Here is a 17,603-nt window from a genome sequence, read left to right as displayed (position 1 = left end):
TATATATATATAACAAATACCCTGTTCATTGCAGGGTGTTTGGACTATAGGACCTTCTGGGGGTTCCTGCCAACTGAGATGATTCTAGGATTCTATGATCCTTGCTTTCTAAATGCTGTGCATTCCTTTTCTAGTCATTGTCTGGGCAATATATTATTAGAAAAAATATTTTTTAAGTCATTGTCTTTTCACTGCTATTTAGGTGCCAATGTTGGAAAACGAATGTGAGAACCTCAGGTTTTGGTTGGGGTTGTGGACATGGGAAAGACTTTTATTGAAGACTTCCTTCTGGTCAGGAGAGAGAACTTGTAGGCCAGGGGCTGCTGTTGTGTATTGCTATGAAGGCAGCATTTGCTGACTGGGAAATAGTGGGAGCAGCTCATAGATTAGCCTCTTCTTTGTGGTTAACTTCAGTGGTATAATAACTTCCATATTGGAAGATCCAAATGAAAACTTTGAAATTATTTGTTTTCCTGTAGAACTCAGATATGTTTTTATGTCTATTAGGAAACAATTCTCCGTCTTCTTGGCTGGCTGATATTTTAAAAAAGAGAGGTGTTACCTTCCTTATTAACAAATTTGAAGGAGGTGGCAGTGATGCCAAAAGCCCATCTGGGATTCTTTCTCAGCCAACTCTCCGTGATATGCAGGAGCCCTTTAGCTTACTGACTGTCATGCGGTGGATGGATATGTTCTTAGCAGCGCTGGACTGCTACAATACTTTCTTTGAGCTCCGAATGATCAAGCCTCAGGAAATACTGGGTGAGTGATTAACAGCTGCATTAGAGTGATTCATGTCTGTTACAGAGGAGTAGCTCCAAGAGGAGTTCCCACCTCTGACTTGAAGCCTTTGTCTTAAATGTGGAGTTAATGAATTCTACAAACTCTCTCATTGAACTCATTGATGGTTGTTGTGGGTGTTTTGTTTTGTTGTTGTTTTTTTTAATGAAGTACTTTGTTAATACTATATCTTTAAAATATTTCCTTTCAGTCCTAGAAGTATACCATTTGATTTCTCTCACTAAATAGTCCACTCACCAGCAACTTGTTTTTATTTGCAAATCAAACTGCACAGCTAATTTCCCTTTGCTGAGCAGAGCCATAGGTTTTGAAATAATCCTTCTAAGTTGTTTACCTGTTCTTTATTGGTGTCTGGAGGGAGCTATGAGAAAGCAATGAAAGAAGTCCCCTTTTTACTCCAAGCCTTTAAGTCAATTTCTGATTCTTCCAATTAATTGAACTGCTTTGCATTCGATTGTGTACATAATACCTTATGTAAACACTGAGTCTTAACCAAAAGGTTTTCTTAATTTTCCATTCACTTCTGACCAAATTGCTTTTTGTTTCCGACAGTACAGTTGCGTAGAAGTCTCATGCATGTAGTAGGTAGTCTACCTGTGTCATCTCTATCCTTATTTAAAATGATAAGGTCTTTATTAGATGGAGTTAGTATACAGCCAAGCTATTTGAAACTATGGATTTAAAATTTTCAGCCTTATTAAACATGAATGATGATTGGTAATTACATGCTTGTAATGATTGGTAATTAGAAAGCTACGCTTCACGGCCGGAATGGTAATATTTGCAAATGACATAAAACTATCAGGAAATACTCATGTGAGATGCAGTAATTTTTCTGCTTGTTATTTCAACACAACTGTTTTCTTCCTAACACAAACTTATATATAGAAAATGAACTGCTGTCTCATTTCTGCTTACAATGATTCACCTTAGGTGTAAATGAAAGGTCCGCTTTCTTGGAAGCAGTGGATTTCTTCCTTGAAACTATTGCCTTGCATGATATCCATGCAGCAGAGCAGTGCTTTGATTGCAGATCGAGAGGCAACGTATTCAGTCCCCAAGAAAGAGAAGCGTATAATTACAGCAAGTGTACAATTATCGTGCGAATCATGGAGTTTGTCACCATGATCCTGGAAACCTGCCAGCAGGATTTCTGGAAGGTAGGCACTGAAATCCGTAGTGAGTAAAAGATAACAAATTATATACGTAATTACATTGATTTTTTAAATTTATTTTTATTTTTTCACCATGAGATGATTTGCTGGATATCTTATCCTTAGTGGTGCTTTGTTTCATACTGTTGACTAGGAATCACCAGCTGTTACAATCTTTGCATGTAAGAGAAAGGATACTGCAGAGATTCACTTTAGTGGCTGACATAGTTTTGAATAGAGGGGTGAACATTTCCTATATATTTCAATATTCCAGTAAGGAAATCGACTGTGAGGTTCCTCTGCATAGAGTACTTGCAGTGAATATTTTTTCAGGCATCCTGATTGCTTTAAGTTTGTCAAGGCAGTAGTTATTTAAATCAAAAGGTGACATTGCAGCAATTTGTTCCTGAATTCAGAAAAAATGTTCAGATCTCTTATCTTGTCTAGCTTGGATTTAATACAAACTGTAATTAAAGCTATAGAACATAGTATTTGTGAAATATACAGTGCCAGATGTAGATCTGAGACTGTCTCTTGTTTTAAGTAAATGCTTAATGGTGTGCATAGGGATGTACATCTGGATTTCCAAGTGATTAGATGTATGATCAAGACTGAAACAGGCCTATGTGAATATAAAAAGATTTCAATTCCAATTTGATAGCTTACATCCTATGTATTTTTATATATGTGTTTTTATTTCTGTGCATTAGCATGATTCGTTGAAATTAGATATTTAATTGAAGAAAGTTAATGCTATTTCACCAGAATAGTTAATATTACATGTTATGCTTTCTTCTGGCTTTAAGGAGTAATGGTAAGTAATGAAGAATAAAATAGTTTCAACTCCTATTAGGATTCCTTACATTTTCTTTTAATTTGTTTTCTTTTTTCTAGCTACTTGAGAAGGAATTGCTGAATGCAAACTTTGTAGAGCTTCTGGTGATGACTGTGTGTGATCCATCACATATAGGATTTAACACAGCTGATGTACAAGTCATGAAAAATCTCCCAGATATCTCAGTGAGACTCTTGAAAGCTTTGATGAAATCTCCCTATAAAGAACGTCTGCAATTATGTTTAAAAAAAAGAATCACCCCACAGAGGTAAGTAGGAGCTTTCTAGTAAGCAAATGTCCGGAACAAATCAAATTGAAATGAGAAATGCAAAATAATGTTATGTACTGTTGCAAATAGATATCCCCACCATTCTAAAATTAATGCTTCTCTTTTTTCATTAGCTTTGAGGACCTTTGTTCTGTTGATCTGTTTAATTCAGATGCACGTTTTGATCGAGTTAGGTTTAGTGCTGTTCTTTCTGCCTGCAAGCAACTCCAGAAATGTGGTCTGCTTCATTCTGTTCTTCACAGTCAGGTAATTGTTCAGCCAGAAATTAATTCTGAATGCTTTTATAAAGTTATTTTTTCAGCTTCTATTCATTGTCGCTTCTTTTTTTCCTATAGGATGAAAGGCCTCATTTCTCAATTGGCTCTAAGCTTCTTTCAGTTGTTTATAAAGGCATCGCACCTGGGAGTGAAAGGAGCTCTCTTCCAGCAGTAGACATCAGCAGTAAGCGATTAGCCGACGGACTCCTGCAGCTTGCCTTTGCCATTGATGACCAGGTAGGATGTGGTTCTCCAATCTCATTTCTTAATCTTCAACTTACTGTTTTCAGGGACTATTCTGTAGAGTAACCAGAGTATATATTTTTGGTAAAAGAAGCCCTATTCATACTCTACAGATAAGCTGCAAACGTTCTCTGACTTGATTGAGGGACAAAGGGAGATTTTAAGTAGCAAACATTACAATATTTAGTTTACAATGTATTACTGTATTTCATGGTGACATAAAACAGTTTGAGATGGGAGGTTTTTAAGAAAAGGAAATGTGGTTGTTGTTGGTTGTTGTTTGTTTTTTTAGGAAATCTACAAAATTTAATGCATTTGAGATAACTCTGGTGCTGTCTTATGTTTTACAGTGTGAGGAGCTAGTAAGTCTGCTGTTGAACACAGTGGTGTTATCTGTGCCGTTATCTGAAGCCTCGGAGAGGAACTTTGTCAATTTTTCTCATGGACAGTATTTCTACAGCCTGTTCTCTGACACCATTAATCAGCAGCTGCTAAAAAATCCGGATGTGATTGTAATCCAGCTTATGGAATCGTCTGTCAGCAATCCCCAAATGGTATTAAACTTCTTTAAAAGGACAAATTCACATGGAAATGTTAGAAATAAGACTTCCTTGTTACAGTTGTGTGTAGCTGAGTGTCTTCAGTTGCACTTGGAAAGCACAGTATTGATAGGGTTTTTTAGTGGTTAATTTCATGGTATTTTGTTTCCTTCTGTTTTATTTTGGCTTACAGCCTATTGGCACCGATTTCATGTCCTTGGCAACCTGATTTGAGTGGAAAGCACTTGCCTGTTACCTACCCTGAAATCTATCTATTTCAGGAACTTTCCATAGCGTTTCATCTGGAGAACATTGTTCCCATTTTTGTGTACTGTGTAGAGGGATGTACTGTGGAAGATAAGTTACTGCAACACAGTCCTTTGATAAGGCTTAGAAGTCAGTGATCAGTAGTAGTTTCAGTCACATCTTAAACTGTGTGAAGGAGGGGGATTGAAACATACTTGTTCATAACTTGCTTGAAGTTTTACTTCTGCATTCAGAATTTATGCAAGTAAGTTCTGTCTGTCACTCTCCTGTTTCTCAGTTCCCTGCTTACTTGTATTTTCAAATTATTGATTCTCAGTATTACTCTGGGTTATAATTTGTTTCTCTGTGTTCACACAAAATGTATGGGAGGGATTTGCTACATTGGTGCTTGATTTAAACAGGAAGTAGTATGGTAGATGTCTCTTCTCTTCTAAATTCCTGTGCAGTGACTCCTGTATCCTGTTGAGATTTAAATCTAGCATTGCTGTGTGATGCAGTAAACTGAAAATCCTCCCTTGACACATTAGCAGACTTAATTTGAAAGTTCCTTTACTGGGTTTTTACTTTCCATTAAGTGTAATTTTAATTAAGGATGTGGGATAGAGTTAAGGTCTTCTAATTTTAGATGCCATCTTTAGCTTTTCCACAAAGTCAAATTAGAGAGGTGCTTCTAATTTAGGTGCTTTTAGGACAGATGGTAGTTCAGACAGAGAGGACAGAAAGATCTGTCTGAAGCCAATAGGGGATATTCATTTTCCTTCCATTAACGAGCACTTTTTGGTTGGTTTTCTTCTGAAACTGTAATTTGGTTGTGTTGTTTTCTTTCTCCCAGAAGACAAGAATCTCTGTTGCTTTTCCTTTCAGGTTGGAAGCATTTTGAATGGCATGTTAGATCAGAGTTTTAGGGAGCGTGCCGTACGCAAGCAGCAAGGAGTGAAACTGGTCACAGCAGTACTGAGAAACTGGAAGAGGCTGGACAGCTGGTGGGCCAAAGGTTCATCTCCTGAGAGCAAAATGGCTGTCTTGACTCTGCTGGCAAAAGTTCTCCAGGTATGCATCGTTTTGTAACGCCCAGTTAACTTCTCTAATTCTACAGAAAGATATCTTAGCTTAAAGGAGTAGTTTTCTTTGTTTCTCTTATGTGGGAGGGTTAAGGGGATGGGGGAAAAGCTGAGTAATGATAGTCTGTTTTGTTTTTTGCAAAGTACAAAAAAATATTTGGACAGGCAGAAAATACTGGATTTTGCTTTTCTCCCCACCAGCCTTCTTGTTTTAGCTGCTCACTTTGTTTTTCTGCCTTTTTGCCTTCTGGAGAATTGACACAAGCATGGGGAGTAAACTTAGAAAATGAACAACCTCTGGTAGCATTCCTTCTGCCTTGCTGGCATCTAGAAAGTCACAACAGAGCTACCTAAATCAACATGTGCAGAAAAGTTTTGGTTTTTAGGACCTCTAACTTTGGTTACACTGTGGTTTTGCTTAATGTTGTTTTTTCTGTCATAAAGACAGAATTTATCTACTTAGCCCACTTTTTTTTTTTTTTTAGGAAGTTGTAAAAGTAGCCATGTGTAAATACACAAATATTCACTTCAGGACTTTTGAAATTATAAATGTCATTATTTTCAGCTTGTATCTTCTGGACTGTGTGTTCTGGGGCATGTATTGTGAATTCTATTGCTGCATTAATTGCTAGTAAAAAGACTAATAGATAATCTAGCTTTGAGACGTAGCTTGATTTATTTTTGAACTGGAAAATGTCCTGTGTGTAAGCTTGTTTGTATAGCATAGGGGTTTTTAGAATTCTTACTGGCAGTCCTTCTAAAACCAAAATCGCACTATATGTACTTTCTGTTCATTCAGTATATTTGTGGAAACAGAATTCTATAGCACATGGGTTGTTTTCATTGTTCACTAATGTAAGGATCTCTCTGACTAGTTCAGAAACAAATCTTTGTTTAACTTGTCTGTTGTTCCAGATAGACTCTTCAGTTTCTTTCAATACTAGTCATGAAGCATTTAGAGCTGTTTTCGATACCTATACCAGTCTACTTACTGATCAGAATTTAGGCTTAAATCTGAAGGTAAGTTGCTCACTGAGTGTCTTCCCTATCTATCTCTTTTTTGCACATGGACATTACTTCCACTTTTTTAATTCCCCTATTCAGCCTCCTAAAAATTGAAGTTAATTGTTTGTATTTTAGACAGAAAGCGATATCACAGGTGCTGGGCTTTTGTTTTGGGTGAAACTTTTTCTAAAGTGTTCATTTTTGAGTTGATGGTTAATCAGGCTTTTAGCAAGGAATGACACTTTCTAAATGTTAAATTATATACATGCAATGATTCCAAGGTTCATCTCTGTGAGAGACCAGTAACTGCTATATGTGATTTGGTCAAGAGAGGGAGACAGAGTACTGCATACTGAAAGCAGTAGTTGTAGGATGAATCACAGAACTGTAGGCGTTGGAAGGGACCTTTAGAGGTTTTGAGTTTAACCCCTGCTAAAGCAGATTCCCTGCTGTAGATCAAACACAGGCATCCAGATGTGTCTTGAATAATCTCTGGGCAGCATGTTCCAGTGTTCTGTCAATCTTGCTGTAAAGAAGTTCTTCTTTCTGTCAGTATGGAACTTCCTGTGCTCCAGTTTTGTCCCCTTGCCCCTTGTTGTATCACTGCACACCACTGAAGAGTCCGCACGCACTTCGGAAACTTTATAAACAGGACTTCCTCTCTTAGCCTTCTGTTCTCCAGACTGAAGAGTCCCAGGTCACTCAGCCTTTCCTCATACAAGACATATCCAGACCCTTAATCATCTTCATAGCTGTCTGCTGGGCTCCTTCTAGGAGATCACTGTCTTTTTTGAACTGGGTAGCACAGAACTGGATACGGTATCCCAGATGTGGCCTTGCCAGAGTAGGGTGGAGGGGAAGGATATCCTCCGTTGACCTGCTGGTCCATGCTCTTTTTAATGCATCCAAGGATACCATTGGCCTTGGCCACAAGGTCACACTGCTGTGTGGATGCTAGAGCATAAACTTCAGACCAGAAGGCTATCAGTTTTATACTTAAAAAATAGTTTTGCATGGTTGCTGCTCTGTCAGTTCACCTTTAGGTAGATGGTTTTGAACACTGTGCATTCAAGATAAACCTTGCTTTAGCTGCTAGGTGGTGCATTAAAGCACTGACTTACTGTTTTTTTTAAGTGAGCATCCACTATCACAAAAGTCTGATATATCAAAGTGTTGGGCAGGAAATGTTAATTAGCTTTTAACTCCCACTCAGTATTGATCAAAGATATTTTCTGAAGTAGCATCTTAAAGAAGAGCAGCTACATGATGCATTTTTCTGTTATCTGAGCATTTGAAATCAGTAAGCACAACCACTACTGGTTGTTTTGTGGTCCTTAAATGCTTTGTAATTAGTTTAATTTTGTTTAATTTGTAATTTTGTTTAAAGCTTTTTTTAATCTTTCTTTCAGGGCCAGGCAGTGATAATTCTTCCATTTTTCACTAATTTGACTGGAGAAAAACTTAATGACCTTAAGAATGCTCTTGATCAACTTGTAGCTTTCAATTTTCCTATGAGTTCAGATGAGTTTCCCAAAGGAACCTTGAAGCACAACAACTATGTGGACTGCACTAAGAAGGTTAGTGTCTTTCAGAAATGATTATGTAATTGAACTGTGCCTTGAAACAGGTATTTGTATATCACAAAGGGGTGTGTGTATGTATATATAGCAGAGGTAGGTGTGTACTCATATATCACAGAGTCTGGAATTAGAAAGATAAGCTCAGTTCCTTTAAGGAAATCAGCTATTAGTTCTTAGTTAAATTTTTATCCAGATGTTGAATTTACATATACAGATTACATATACATATCTTGAGTATCTGTTTCTGATTGATATGGAAAAGTTAAATGGAATTGATTTGATTCCATGTAACTCCTTATTTTGTGTTGTATCTTTTTTCAGTTTTTAGATGCTTTAGAGTTGTCTCAGAGTCCGATGTTGTTGCAGTTGATGACAGAAGTCCTCTGTAGGGACCACAGACATTCTATGGAGGACTTATTTCAAGCCAGCTTCAAAAGAATTTCCAGAAGGTACGGTTTGGTCTATTGCATTTTGTTCTTGGTCTTAGTGGTTTTTTTATGATGTAAATGTCATTCTTGTCCATATAACAGCAATAATTAACATCATAGCATTTTATATAATACTTTTAAGTTATGTAGTACTTTTGTCTTCACTATTCCAAAATACTTCTGAAGTGGCACCAACTTACAGATGACACTGCCAATATCTGGACAAATTCTGTAAAGCCTTCGGTAAATCGGCTCATTCTGGCAGAATGCAGTTTGAAGGTAGTAGTTGTGTGCAATGCCTATTCTTGCTATCACTGCATAACCATAGTGCTCACATAAGTAAATAACACTTGTCAGTGAGTTTATTTGCTCAACACCCTTGGAAATAGAACAGCACTTTTTTCTTTTTTTTCTTTTTTTTTTCTTAATTAAAGTGTTTCCAGACTGATAAGTTGTTGACAAAAACATACTCTGTCCACAGAACAGATCTTTAGTCTTGGAACTAAGCATTCCAATTTATGATGGGCTATTAATTAATGACTGTTTTGAAGCATACAGTTTGCTACATGGAGTCATTTATCTTTTGCCCAAGCCCCACTTTTTTGGAGTTTTAGCTACTATAAAATTATTCAGAACTGATACATCTAGAACCATAGCATGTTCTGAGTTGGAATGGGCCCATAACTGATTTCAACAGTTTCAAACTGATCTTTCATGTCTTGTAGGATAGCTAAGAGTGTATGAGCAAAGACAATGTAATTTTAATGACAGAAGCAGTTTAAAATGCAAATGGAATCTGGTAAGAATGAATTTCCTTCTTGAGATTTCTATCTTATTTAGGAGCAGCACTGACAAACAAGTGGTACTGCTGGACACTGTTCACAAGATGTTTCAGAATGAAGATCTTCTTTCAAATACGGTCCGGCAAGCTTTTGTGGATCGCTCCCTCCTCACTCTCATGTCACACTGCAGCTTGGATGCATTGAGAGAGTTCTTTTGCAAGATCATTGTGCAGGCTATGGATACACTTAATTCCAGGTTTACAAAGGTATGAATTACAAATAAATAAATTAGCAAGCATAACATTGACTGTCTCTACATACATTTTGCTTAGGTTTGATTGAAATGCTGTAATTGAAACCACTTGCTTTCAGTTTTACCAGTTTTCTGTATCTCGTAGCAGAAGTTTTTCCTCATTATGTGTTTTGATTCCGTTGCTTTGAAATTAATGCATGTTTGTATTTCTTCTGTGTATAGCTGACAAGTCATTTGTATATGCAAAAAAGGGATCTGAGGTACTGCCAAAACACACTCATACTTTTAAGTATAAAATGGTGGTCTACTAATACATTGTGAAAGAGGAGTATTAGACCTGTGTAATTAAAGCCCTTGGAGAAAGGAGGGTTTGTGCTCTTAATCACTTGCAGAAGGATCTTGGCTACAATCAGAAGATAGATGTGTTTCTTTCTCTATGTGCTATTTGTTATTCGTGTTAGTTAAATTGTTTTTGTTACACGGGATATCAACCACCTCTCTAGGAAGCCTCTTGCAGTGTTTAACCACCCCCACTGTTAAAATATATATATAAAATACCAAATGTTCGGTTGGAACATCCCTTGTGCAGCTTTGAGCCATTCCTTTGCATCTTGCCTTAGATTCCTAGGAGGAATTCTAATAGTTGTCATTAAAAACAAAACACTGGAAAGAAGACCTTACACGTAGACTTAAACAGGCTCTCACATGAACTTCTATTACTGTAAGTGTTGGCACTGAAGTGAGGTGCGCAAAGAAACTTATAAATTCCCTGGGTACATTTTTTGAAATGGTAGTGGTAGGAACAGGATATTTTATCTGCTTATCAGTTATATGTATATTTTTATCTTTGATTCTACGTGTGTGCTTTATTTAAAAACAAGCTGATCCTTGTTTTCATGGGGAAGGATGTTCTGTGTTTCCAGCTTCTGTTGGGCTTTAGGCAACTTCAGGTTGCACAAATTGCTGTTGTTTCTTGACAGACAATTCAAACTGACAGATCTCTTTTATCACCAAGCATATTTTGTCTCCTTGTGTTGCTCTTACAGGTGTGTTTTGCTTAAGATGTCTGAAATTTAGTAGTCTGTGTTTATTATTCCAGTATTTCTCTAATTGTTTAGTCAATTGTACTTAAGACAGTTACCTAGTAACCAGATCAACGTAGTTTTAATAATTGTATTATGCAGAAACTCTGAAGTTGTAAGTTATTGCTGTAGAAGATAAAAGTAATCTGAAGGCTGTTTAGCAATAACTAGGGTAACCATGGACCGCCTTAGCAAGGTCAAAATCTAGGAAATTTTTCTGAGTCTTTGCTTATTTGTTTTCAGTCTAATGAATGTGTTTTTGATACACAAATCACCAAGAAAATGGGTTATTACAAGCTGCTGGAAGTGATGTATATACGTCTTTCAAAAGATGATGTTCACTCCAAGGACTCTAAAATTAACCAAGCTTACCGTGGCTCTGTAAGTGTAGAAGGAAATGAACTTACCAAGGCACTGGTAAAGTAAGATTCTTTTTCCTTGTATTTCCTTTCAATTTTATTTAGATTTTGGGTAAATACTCTTTTTAGGTATGTCATGTTAAGCAGAAGTATGACTTTGGCAAGGATGAACACAGTCTGCGATATAGCTTTTGGTTTCAAGTAGAATGCTCAGTATTAATCTACATTTGATAAACTGATCTTGAACATTGGAACTAGATGACCTTTAAAGTCCTTTCCAGCCTGAGCTGTTGTAATTATCTACAATCCTACATCAGAATGAGTTCTACCTCTCCTTTCCCAGTTATTTTATTTTTCTTGCTTTTCGGTATGGTTCTTTACCTTTAAATTTCAGTTTGAGTGTTGACAGTTTTGGTGATATAGATCTCTTGATCTGTCTTCTGTTCATTCTGTCTTTGGTTGAAAAGCCTTTCCTGTGCTCATTAAAGAGAAGGAACAAAAGCAAAAAAGACTTTGTTGTTTACATGTCCATTTTTGCCTGTTCTTATTTTCAGGTTGTGCTATGATGCGTTTACAGAAAACATGGCAGGGGAGAGTCAGCTGCTGGAGAAGAGGAGACAGTATCACTGTGCAGCATATAATTGTGCTATTGCTGTTATTAGTTGTGTCTTCACTGAAAGTAAATTTTATCAAGGCTTTCTCTTTACAGAGAAAGCAGAAAAGGTGAGAATCCACTCTTGCTGCTAAGAAGCTTCCAGAGCATGAAACATGAAGGGATGTTACTTGGTGTCAATAAATCAAAGAATCAAATTTGAATGACAGGCGATTATATAATGAACTACCCAGTGAGGCAGTAGGAGTAGTTGACTTTCTTTCCTCTTCATGTCATTTGAATTGCTGATGAAGGCTTTGCCATCTGTTGGGGGTGGGTGAAGTAGGGATAGATTTACCACTTTCTCTCCACACTCAATCAATTTTCTAATATACAAGAAGACATCTATTAAGTTTTCCAGTGCTTGAAATACACATGAATAAGAGAAATCCTTTTTACAGGGTGCCTTGCCAGTGCTTTAAATTCTCAAGTAATTGAGTAGCAAGATTTTCTTAAGTGTTGATCTAAAACAGAACTGTCTGTGTTTTCTGTACTTCGAACTTCTACAAGAAGCAAGAAAATACATCAGAGCAATTGTTATTGAGTGCAGAGTTATAACTTTGATGTTTTCAAGTTTTCTTTGGTTTGCAGAACTTGCTGATTTTTGAGAACTTGATAGACCTGAAGCGTCAGTACATGTTTCCTGTAGAAATTGAGGTGAGTGAAAGTTCTGGGTTTTATTTCTGCTCAAAAAAATGAGTGTATCTTTAACAGCGTGCTCACTGTTGAACTGGTTGTTAGTCGCATATGGAGGAAATTGGAAAACAATGGAGAACTCCTTTATTTACAATTACCTTTTTCTGAAGGAAATGTAGACATATTCAGAACAAACCTGAAATGTGTGTAACCTTATTATATTGTTTAGCACACTTCATTCTGGTTTTGAATGACTGTAGAAATAATTGATTTAGCTGTTATTTGGTAGCTTTAATAATCACCACTTACAGTGTGGAACTGCATTTCTAATTATATGACTTGTATAATTTTTTGACAGTTTTGAGAAGTTGCTCTGTAAATGATAAAAAGATAAAATAGTAGTAATTATTTCTTTCTATTGTTTAGGTTCCCCTGGAAAGGAAGAAGAGGTACATTGCTATTAGGAAAGAAGCCAGAGAGGCATGGAATGGCATTCAGGGTAAGAAATTCATTTATGACTATGAAAAACCTCCTCTCTTACCTTTCATATGCTATTTATTGATGCACTGCTAATTGGCTTCTACAGCATCAGGAGCAAGTAAAAGCATACACAGTACTTTGTTGTGCAACCAATTCTCACCCACTCACAGATTCCAGTGGTCAATAAAGGCATGTTGGTTTGTAATCGCTTTGATTAATGGTCTATTCTTTTTCCTATTTAGATGAACCCAAGTATTTAGCTTCTGCATCATACATGATGGATAGCAGTTTGAGCGAGGAAATGAGTCAGTTCGATTTTTCTACTGGAGTTCAAGGTTTTTCTTATAGCTCCCAGGATGTTACAGCCAGCAGTGCTCACTTCAGGAGAAAGGTAATTTAGTGACTTATGTGCTGAGTTTTATGCTTTTTAGCAATTGTGTGTATTTACTGAGGTTGAGAAATAGAAATGATGTGTTATGCTGAGAAAAACAAAAGGTTCCCTGTTAGTAAAGAGAAGCAAGGCTTATTTTTTGCTAGACTTACTGAGTTTGTTCTTCTGCTGTTGCTAGCGAATGTATCAAATAATAAACTCAATCACTTACAAACTTAACGGTACCTGAGTTCTGTTCTACTTGAGGGTGGTTTTCTCCAGATGAGGGAGACAGGGATCAAGCTGTGTTCTGTTTCCTTTTTCTCTGTGCTGTAAGCTGGAGAAAAGCCATGTGCTGTGGTGGTTTTCTAAGGCTGAGTGGTACAAGCCAACAGTTGTTTAAAGGTGGCTTTTGACTGTGTGTGCATTCAGCAGTGGCCTGTGGTGGTTCTGTTTTGCTCTTAGGCATCCGTTTTTCCCATATCTTTTTGTTTTCAAAGACAATTGTGAGAGCTGGCTTTATCAAATGCATAAAATGAATTCTTCTTATTCTCACATAGTTATTCTTTATCTCTGTTGTGGCACCTTGTCTTTAACTGTTGCTGGAAGATGTTAAGTACTGTTCTTCCAAGTGTTCAGCTGTGAAACAGTTGTTTCTGTGAGCTTCAGAGCTCTTCCTACCTCCAGCAGTTGCCCCACCTATACGAGCAGGTGGTGATGTCAGAGCAATGTGAAACTAACATCTGTAGGCACACAAAGTGAAACCAATGCACAGGTGGTACATCCATCTGGGAGGCATTTAAACAATGCATCTGATTTATTCCCTGTTACATATTGAGTGTATAGTCAAATCTGTCAATACTGAAAAGATGAGAGTGACTCATTAAATTGTGTTACCACAATTTAAAAGAAAATGCATTTGTATTGATTGTAGTAATCTTTTTTTTTCCTCAGGAGACATCAGAATACATGGTTTCAAATGATGAGATGGAACTGGAGATGGATGAACTTAACCAACATGAGTGTATGGCACCAATGACCACTCTGATTAAGCATATGCAGAGGAACCAGATCACACCCAAAGTGGAAGAGGTCAGTATGAACCAAAAACCTGGCATTGTTTCACTAGTTATAACAAAACTATGAGGCTGTGACTGATTGAATTCCTCCATTTTGTGATTTTCATGTCTGTACCTATGTGGCTCAGGTGGGGCTTTTTTTGATGTTTTAAGCCTGTTTTGTTCAATAACTGAATTGATTTTTGATCTTTTTCTTTGAATTTCAGGGTACGGTTCCCGTAGACCTTCCTCTTTGGATGAAATTTCTGCACAGTAAGTTAGGAAATCCATCAGTGCCATTAAATATTCGCCTCTTCATAGCAAAACTTATTGTTAATACTGAGGATGTGAGTAATTTCTTTTTTCCTATTTTTCTTTCTGTTAACATAACAAGTTGTATTATGAACTGCATAGATATTATGTGGTAAAATATGTTATCAACTGAGACATTTGGAGGAGGTTCAAATTTAATAATGATTATATGGAAGCCCAAAAATCATAGCCCAAAAATCGAAGTAGTACCAGTATTTGGAGTGTAAGAGAAACTCAATTTCTTCTAATAACTATTTCTAGACTAGAATATAGAGTAGAGTAGAATATAGAGTAGTAGAGTATATCCACAACATGCGTCTTATGTAAACTGTAAGTAATTAATTGATTGATACTGGTTAAGGGGTATGGCTGATTGTTTGCCAGCTTTGTAGGAATAAATACAGTGTGTTTTTTAATGGCCACAGATGAGTCTTCTGGATACCCGTGGAGCTAAATGATGCTCTAGTTGCAGAAAGGTATAACGTGATGGAATGTGTCTTTGCTAGAAGAAAAACGTTCTCTAATATTTCTAATCCTATTTCAGACACTTCTTTTAAAGAATAGTGTTTGAAATATTCTGAATCCAAAATACAAAACTGGATTTCAGAATTAATTCAAGAAGCTTTAACAGTCACTTAATCATGCTTTCTCAGTAAAACAGTCTGAAATAGAGATTTGGAAGAGCAGGTGAGTGGCACACTCATTCAAATTCTATAGGGACAGTTTTGCTGCATGAAGTGCTCCTACAGAACTGTATGATGGGGGCACTACTGAAATAATTACAGCTTCACATCAAGGTCTGTGTAAGGTGCTTCTTTTAAGCAGAAGTGAGGAATATAGTTAGGAAGGCCTTTCATTTTTAAGGGAACTTTAAATTTGTTGGGGTTTTTTGTTAGCATTTTGTTTAACATAGTGTGAAATGATAAGAAATTGATTTAGCAGTCTCCCTTGTATTAATTATTGAACAGGTTATTAAATAATTGGATACTCCGTATGTTGTTTTTTATTTCCATTTATTTATTTATTTATTTTCTCCCTTCCCAAAGGTTTTCCGACCTTATGCAAAGCAATGGCTTGGTCCGATGCTGCAGCTTGTTGTATCTGGCAATAACGGAGGTGAAGGGATTCATTATATGGTAGTAGAAATAGCAGTTACTGTTCTTTCCTGGACGAGTGTAGCTACTCCCAAAGTAAGGAAATGTAAAAATGATGTTTTGCTATTCTAATGACTAGTTAATAAATGAGTGAGTTTATTCTTATGCACTTCTAATCATTTTCTGTATCGGTCCACTGTTTCGTTTAGATACTAACTTTAATAGTAGCTTATTTATTTGAAAAAAGCAGAACATGTGTCTTTATTTTGGAGTCACTATATTTCTTTTTGCTTCCATTCATTGTAGGGAAATGTTAAGGATGAGATTTTGGCTAATAGATTGCTTGAATTCTTGATGAAGAATGCCTTTCATCAGAAACGAGCTGTGTTCAGACACAATCTGGAAATCATAAAGACAGTTATAGAGTGTTGGAAGAACTGTCTCTCCATACCTTACAGGTAGGCAGTGTGGAACTTTATTTTGTTAGTATCTCAGTAGTATGAGTTGAGTGTTATCAAAGCAGGTAACAAAGCAAATTCAGCCACAACTGTAAATTTTTTGTCCCCAGAACTAACAGTAAAACTTCAGAGCTGAACTCTCCAAAGGCTGAGAAATAATTTCTTAAAACAAAGAGAGAAAGCACATAGAGAATTACAACAAGCAACAAAAGCAAGAGTTATCTTTAGAAAGACTTACTTTTCATTTGAAATATATTATTACTGAATATTAGTGCATTTTAAGTCAGACTTTTGATCTGATCTGCTTCTGGAATATTTTTGCAGGTTGACAATCTTGAATCTGCAAAGTCTTCTTCACTGAAGCTAGTTCTTACTTCTGCTTTTTACCTTTTTTTTGCTGGAAGAATATACGTGTGTATGTCTGTGTGTATGTGTGTGCATTTGTTTTCTATAGAGTTTGGGTTGTGTGTGTGAATATACACGTACTAAGAAAGTGATTGAGTGATTTGGGGTTTGTCATATAGATAGATAGATAGATATAATTTATATTTTTATCCAACAGCTTAATATTTGAGAAGTTTTCTAGTGGAGATCCTGATACGAAGGACAACTCAGTGGGAATTCAGCTGCTGGGGATTGTTCTAGCTAACAATTTACCTCCCTTTGACCTGAAGTGTGAAATAGATCGCATCAGGTGAGAAATGCATCTCTTTGAATAACAAATTTTCTTAGAAGCTTTAGAGGCCAACTCTTAACTTGTCAGCATAAAACATCAGAGTCATGTTGTTCATTTGTTGGGAACTTTTTGACCCATCATCCATTTGCTATAGTCTGTCACAGTGCTTTTTTTATCTGTAAAGTTGGTGATACCATCTTGGTACAGGTTCTATGGGAACCAATTAGGAACGGTGCTTGTAGATTTGTTGCTTTTAAACAGAGATAGATGCCAGTCACTGCTTTACCTACAAAACTATCTTGTCCATATTGCCATGAAGTTGTTGAGGTGATAAGAGGAACACTACCATCAGAATTTTAACCCTGGATATGGGAAGTGCAGACTTTAGGCTGCTTGGGAACTAGTTGCTAAGATGCCCTGAGGAACTGCTTTTGAAGCCAGTGGGATTTGTCAATGCTGGTCACTTTTTAAGTATCAGTGTCAAAAGTTAAGCAGACAGATCAGTACATTGACTTGGCTGAGCAAACTTCTTCTAGAGCTTAGGTGGAAGAAGGATGTGTATGGCCACTGGAAACAAGATCAGGCAACATGGGAGGACTGCAGAAATACTGGTTGCTATAGTAGGGAGAAAATGTGTGTGGCCAAAGCTCAATTAGAGTGGACGCTGGCCAGCAGCAAGAAGGGCTTCTTTAAATATGTTAACTGCAAAAGAAAGACCAGAGGTAGCATTGGTCCATTACTTGATGAGATTGGTCACCTCATAAGTAGGGACGCGCATAAAGCAGAGACATCTAATGCCTTCTTTGCCTGACATCACTGACAATGGACAGGTGTACGCTTTGGTTGGTGAAGCACTGGCCCAAAGAGTTGTGGTCAATGGAGTTGAATCCAGTTGGTGGCTGGTCACGACTGGTGTTCCCCAGGGCTCAGTG

The 17,603-nt window shown here is 36.9% G+C and overlaps 1 protein-coding gene across 2 annotated transcripts in view; it reads left to right on the top strand.

The window, feature by feature from the left end:
- Window positions 1-17,603, top strand: part of PRKDC (protein kinase, DNA-activated, catalytic subunit) — a 73,724-nt gene that overhangs the window by 21,789 nt on the left and 34,332 nt on the right. For both annotated transcript variants that reach the window (XM_015855504.2, XM_015855503.1), the window contains exons 31-51: window positions 508-762; window positions 1,735-1,961; window positions 2,850-3,058; window positions 3,193-3,325; window positions 3,415-3,573; window positions 3,930-4,133; window positions 5,250-5,435; window positions 6,362-6,466; window positions 7,861-8,028; window positions 8,353-8,480; window positions 9,300-9,507; window positions 10,820-10,998; window positions 11,490-11,658; window positions 12,179-12,244; window positions 12,650-12,722; window positions 12,946-13,094; window positions 14,028-14,165; window positions 14,359-14,478; window positions 15,490-15,633; window positions 15,844-15,995; window positions 16,558-16,689. In XM_015855504.2, coding sequence (XP_015710990.1) covers window positions 508-762; window positions 1,735-1,961; window positions 2,850-3,058; window positions 3,193-3,325; window positions 3,415-3,573; window positions 3,930-4,133; window positions 5,250-5,435; window positions 6,362-6,466; window positions 7,861-8,028; window positions 8,353-8,480; window positions 9,300-9,507; window positions 10,820-10,998; window positions 11,490-11,658; window positions 12,179-12,244; window positions 12,650-12,722; window positions 12,946-13,094; window positions 14,028-14,165; window positions 14,359-14,478; window positions 15,490-15,633; window positions 15,844-15,995; window positions 16,558-16,689 — 3,304 coding nt within the window. The remainder of the gene's footprint in view (window positions 1-507; window positions 763-1,734; window positions 1,962-2,849; window positions 3,059-3,192; window positions 3,326-3,414; window positions 3,574-3,929; window positions 4,134-5,249; window positions 5,436-6,361; window positions 6,467-7,860; window positions 8,029-8,352; window positions 8,481-9,299; window positions 9,508-10,819; window positions 10,999-11,489; window positions 11,659-12,178; window positions 12,245-12,649; window positions 12,723-12,945; window positions 13,095-14,027; window positions 14,166-14,358; window positions 14,479-15,489; window positions 15,634-15,843; window positions 15,996-16,557; window positions 16,690-17,603) is intronic.

The sequence above is a fragment of the Coturnix japonica genome, chromosome 2 (genome assembly GCF_001577835.2).
Source record: "Coturnix japonica isolate 7356 chromosome 2, Coturnix japonica 2.1, whole genome shotgun sequence".
NCBI classification, from domain to species: Eukaryota; Metazoa; Chordata; class Aves; order Galliformes; family Phasianidae; genus Coturnix; species Coturnix japonica.
This window is presented reverse-complemented; position numbering and strand designations above follow the sequence as displayed.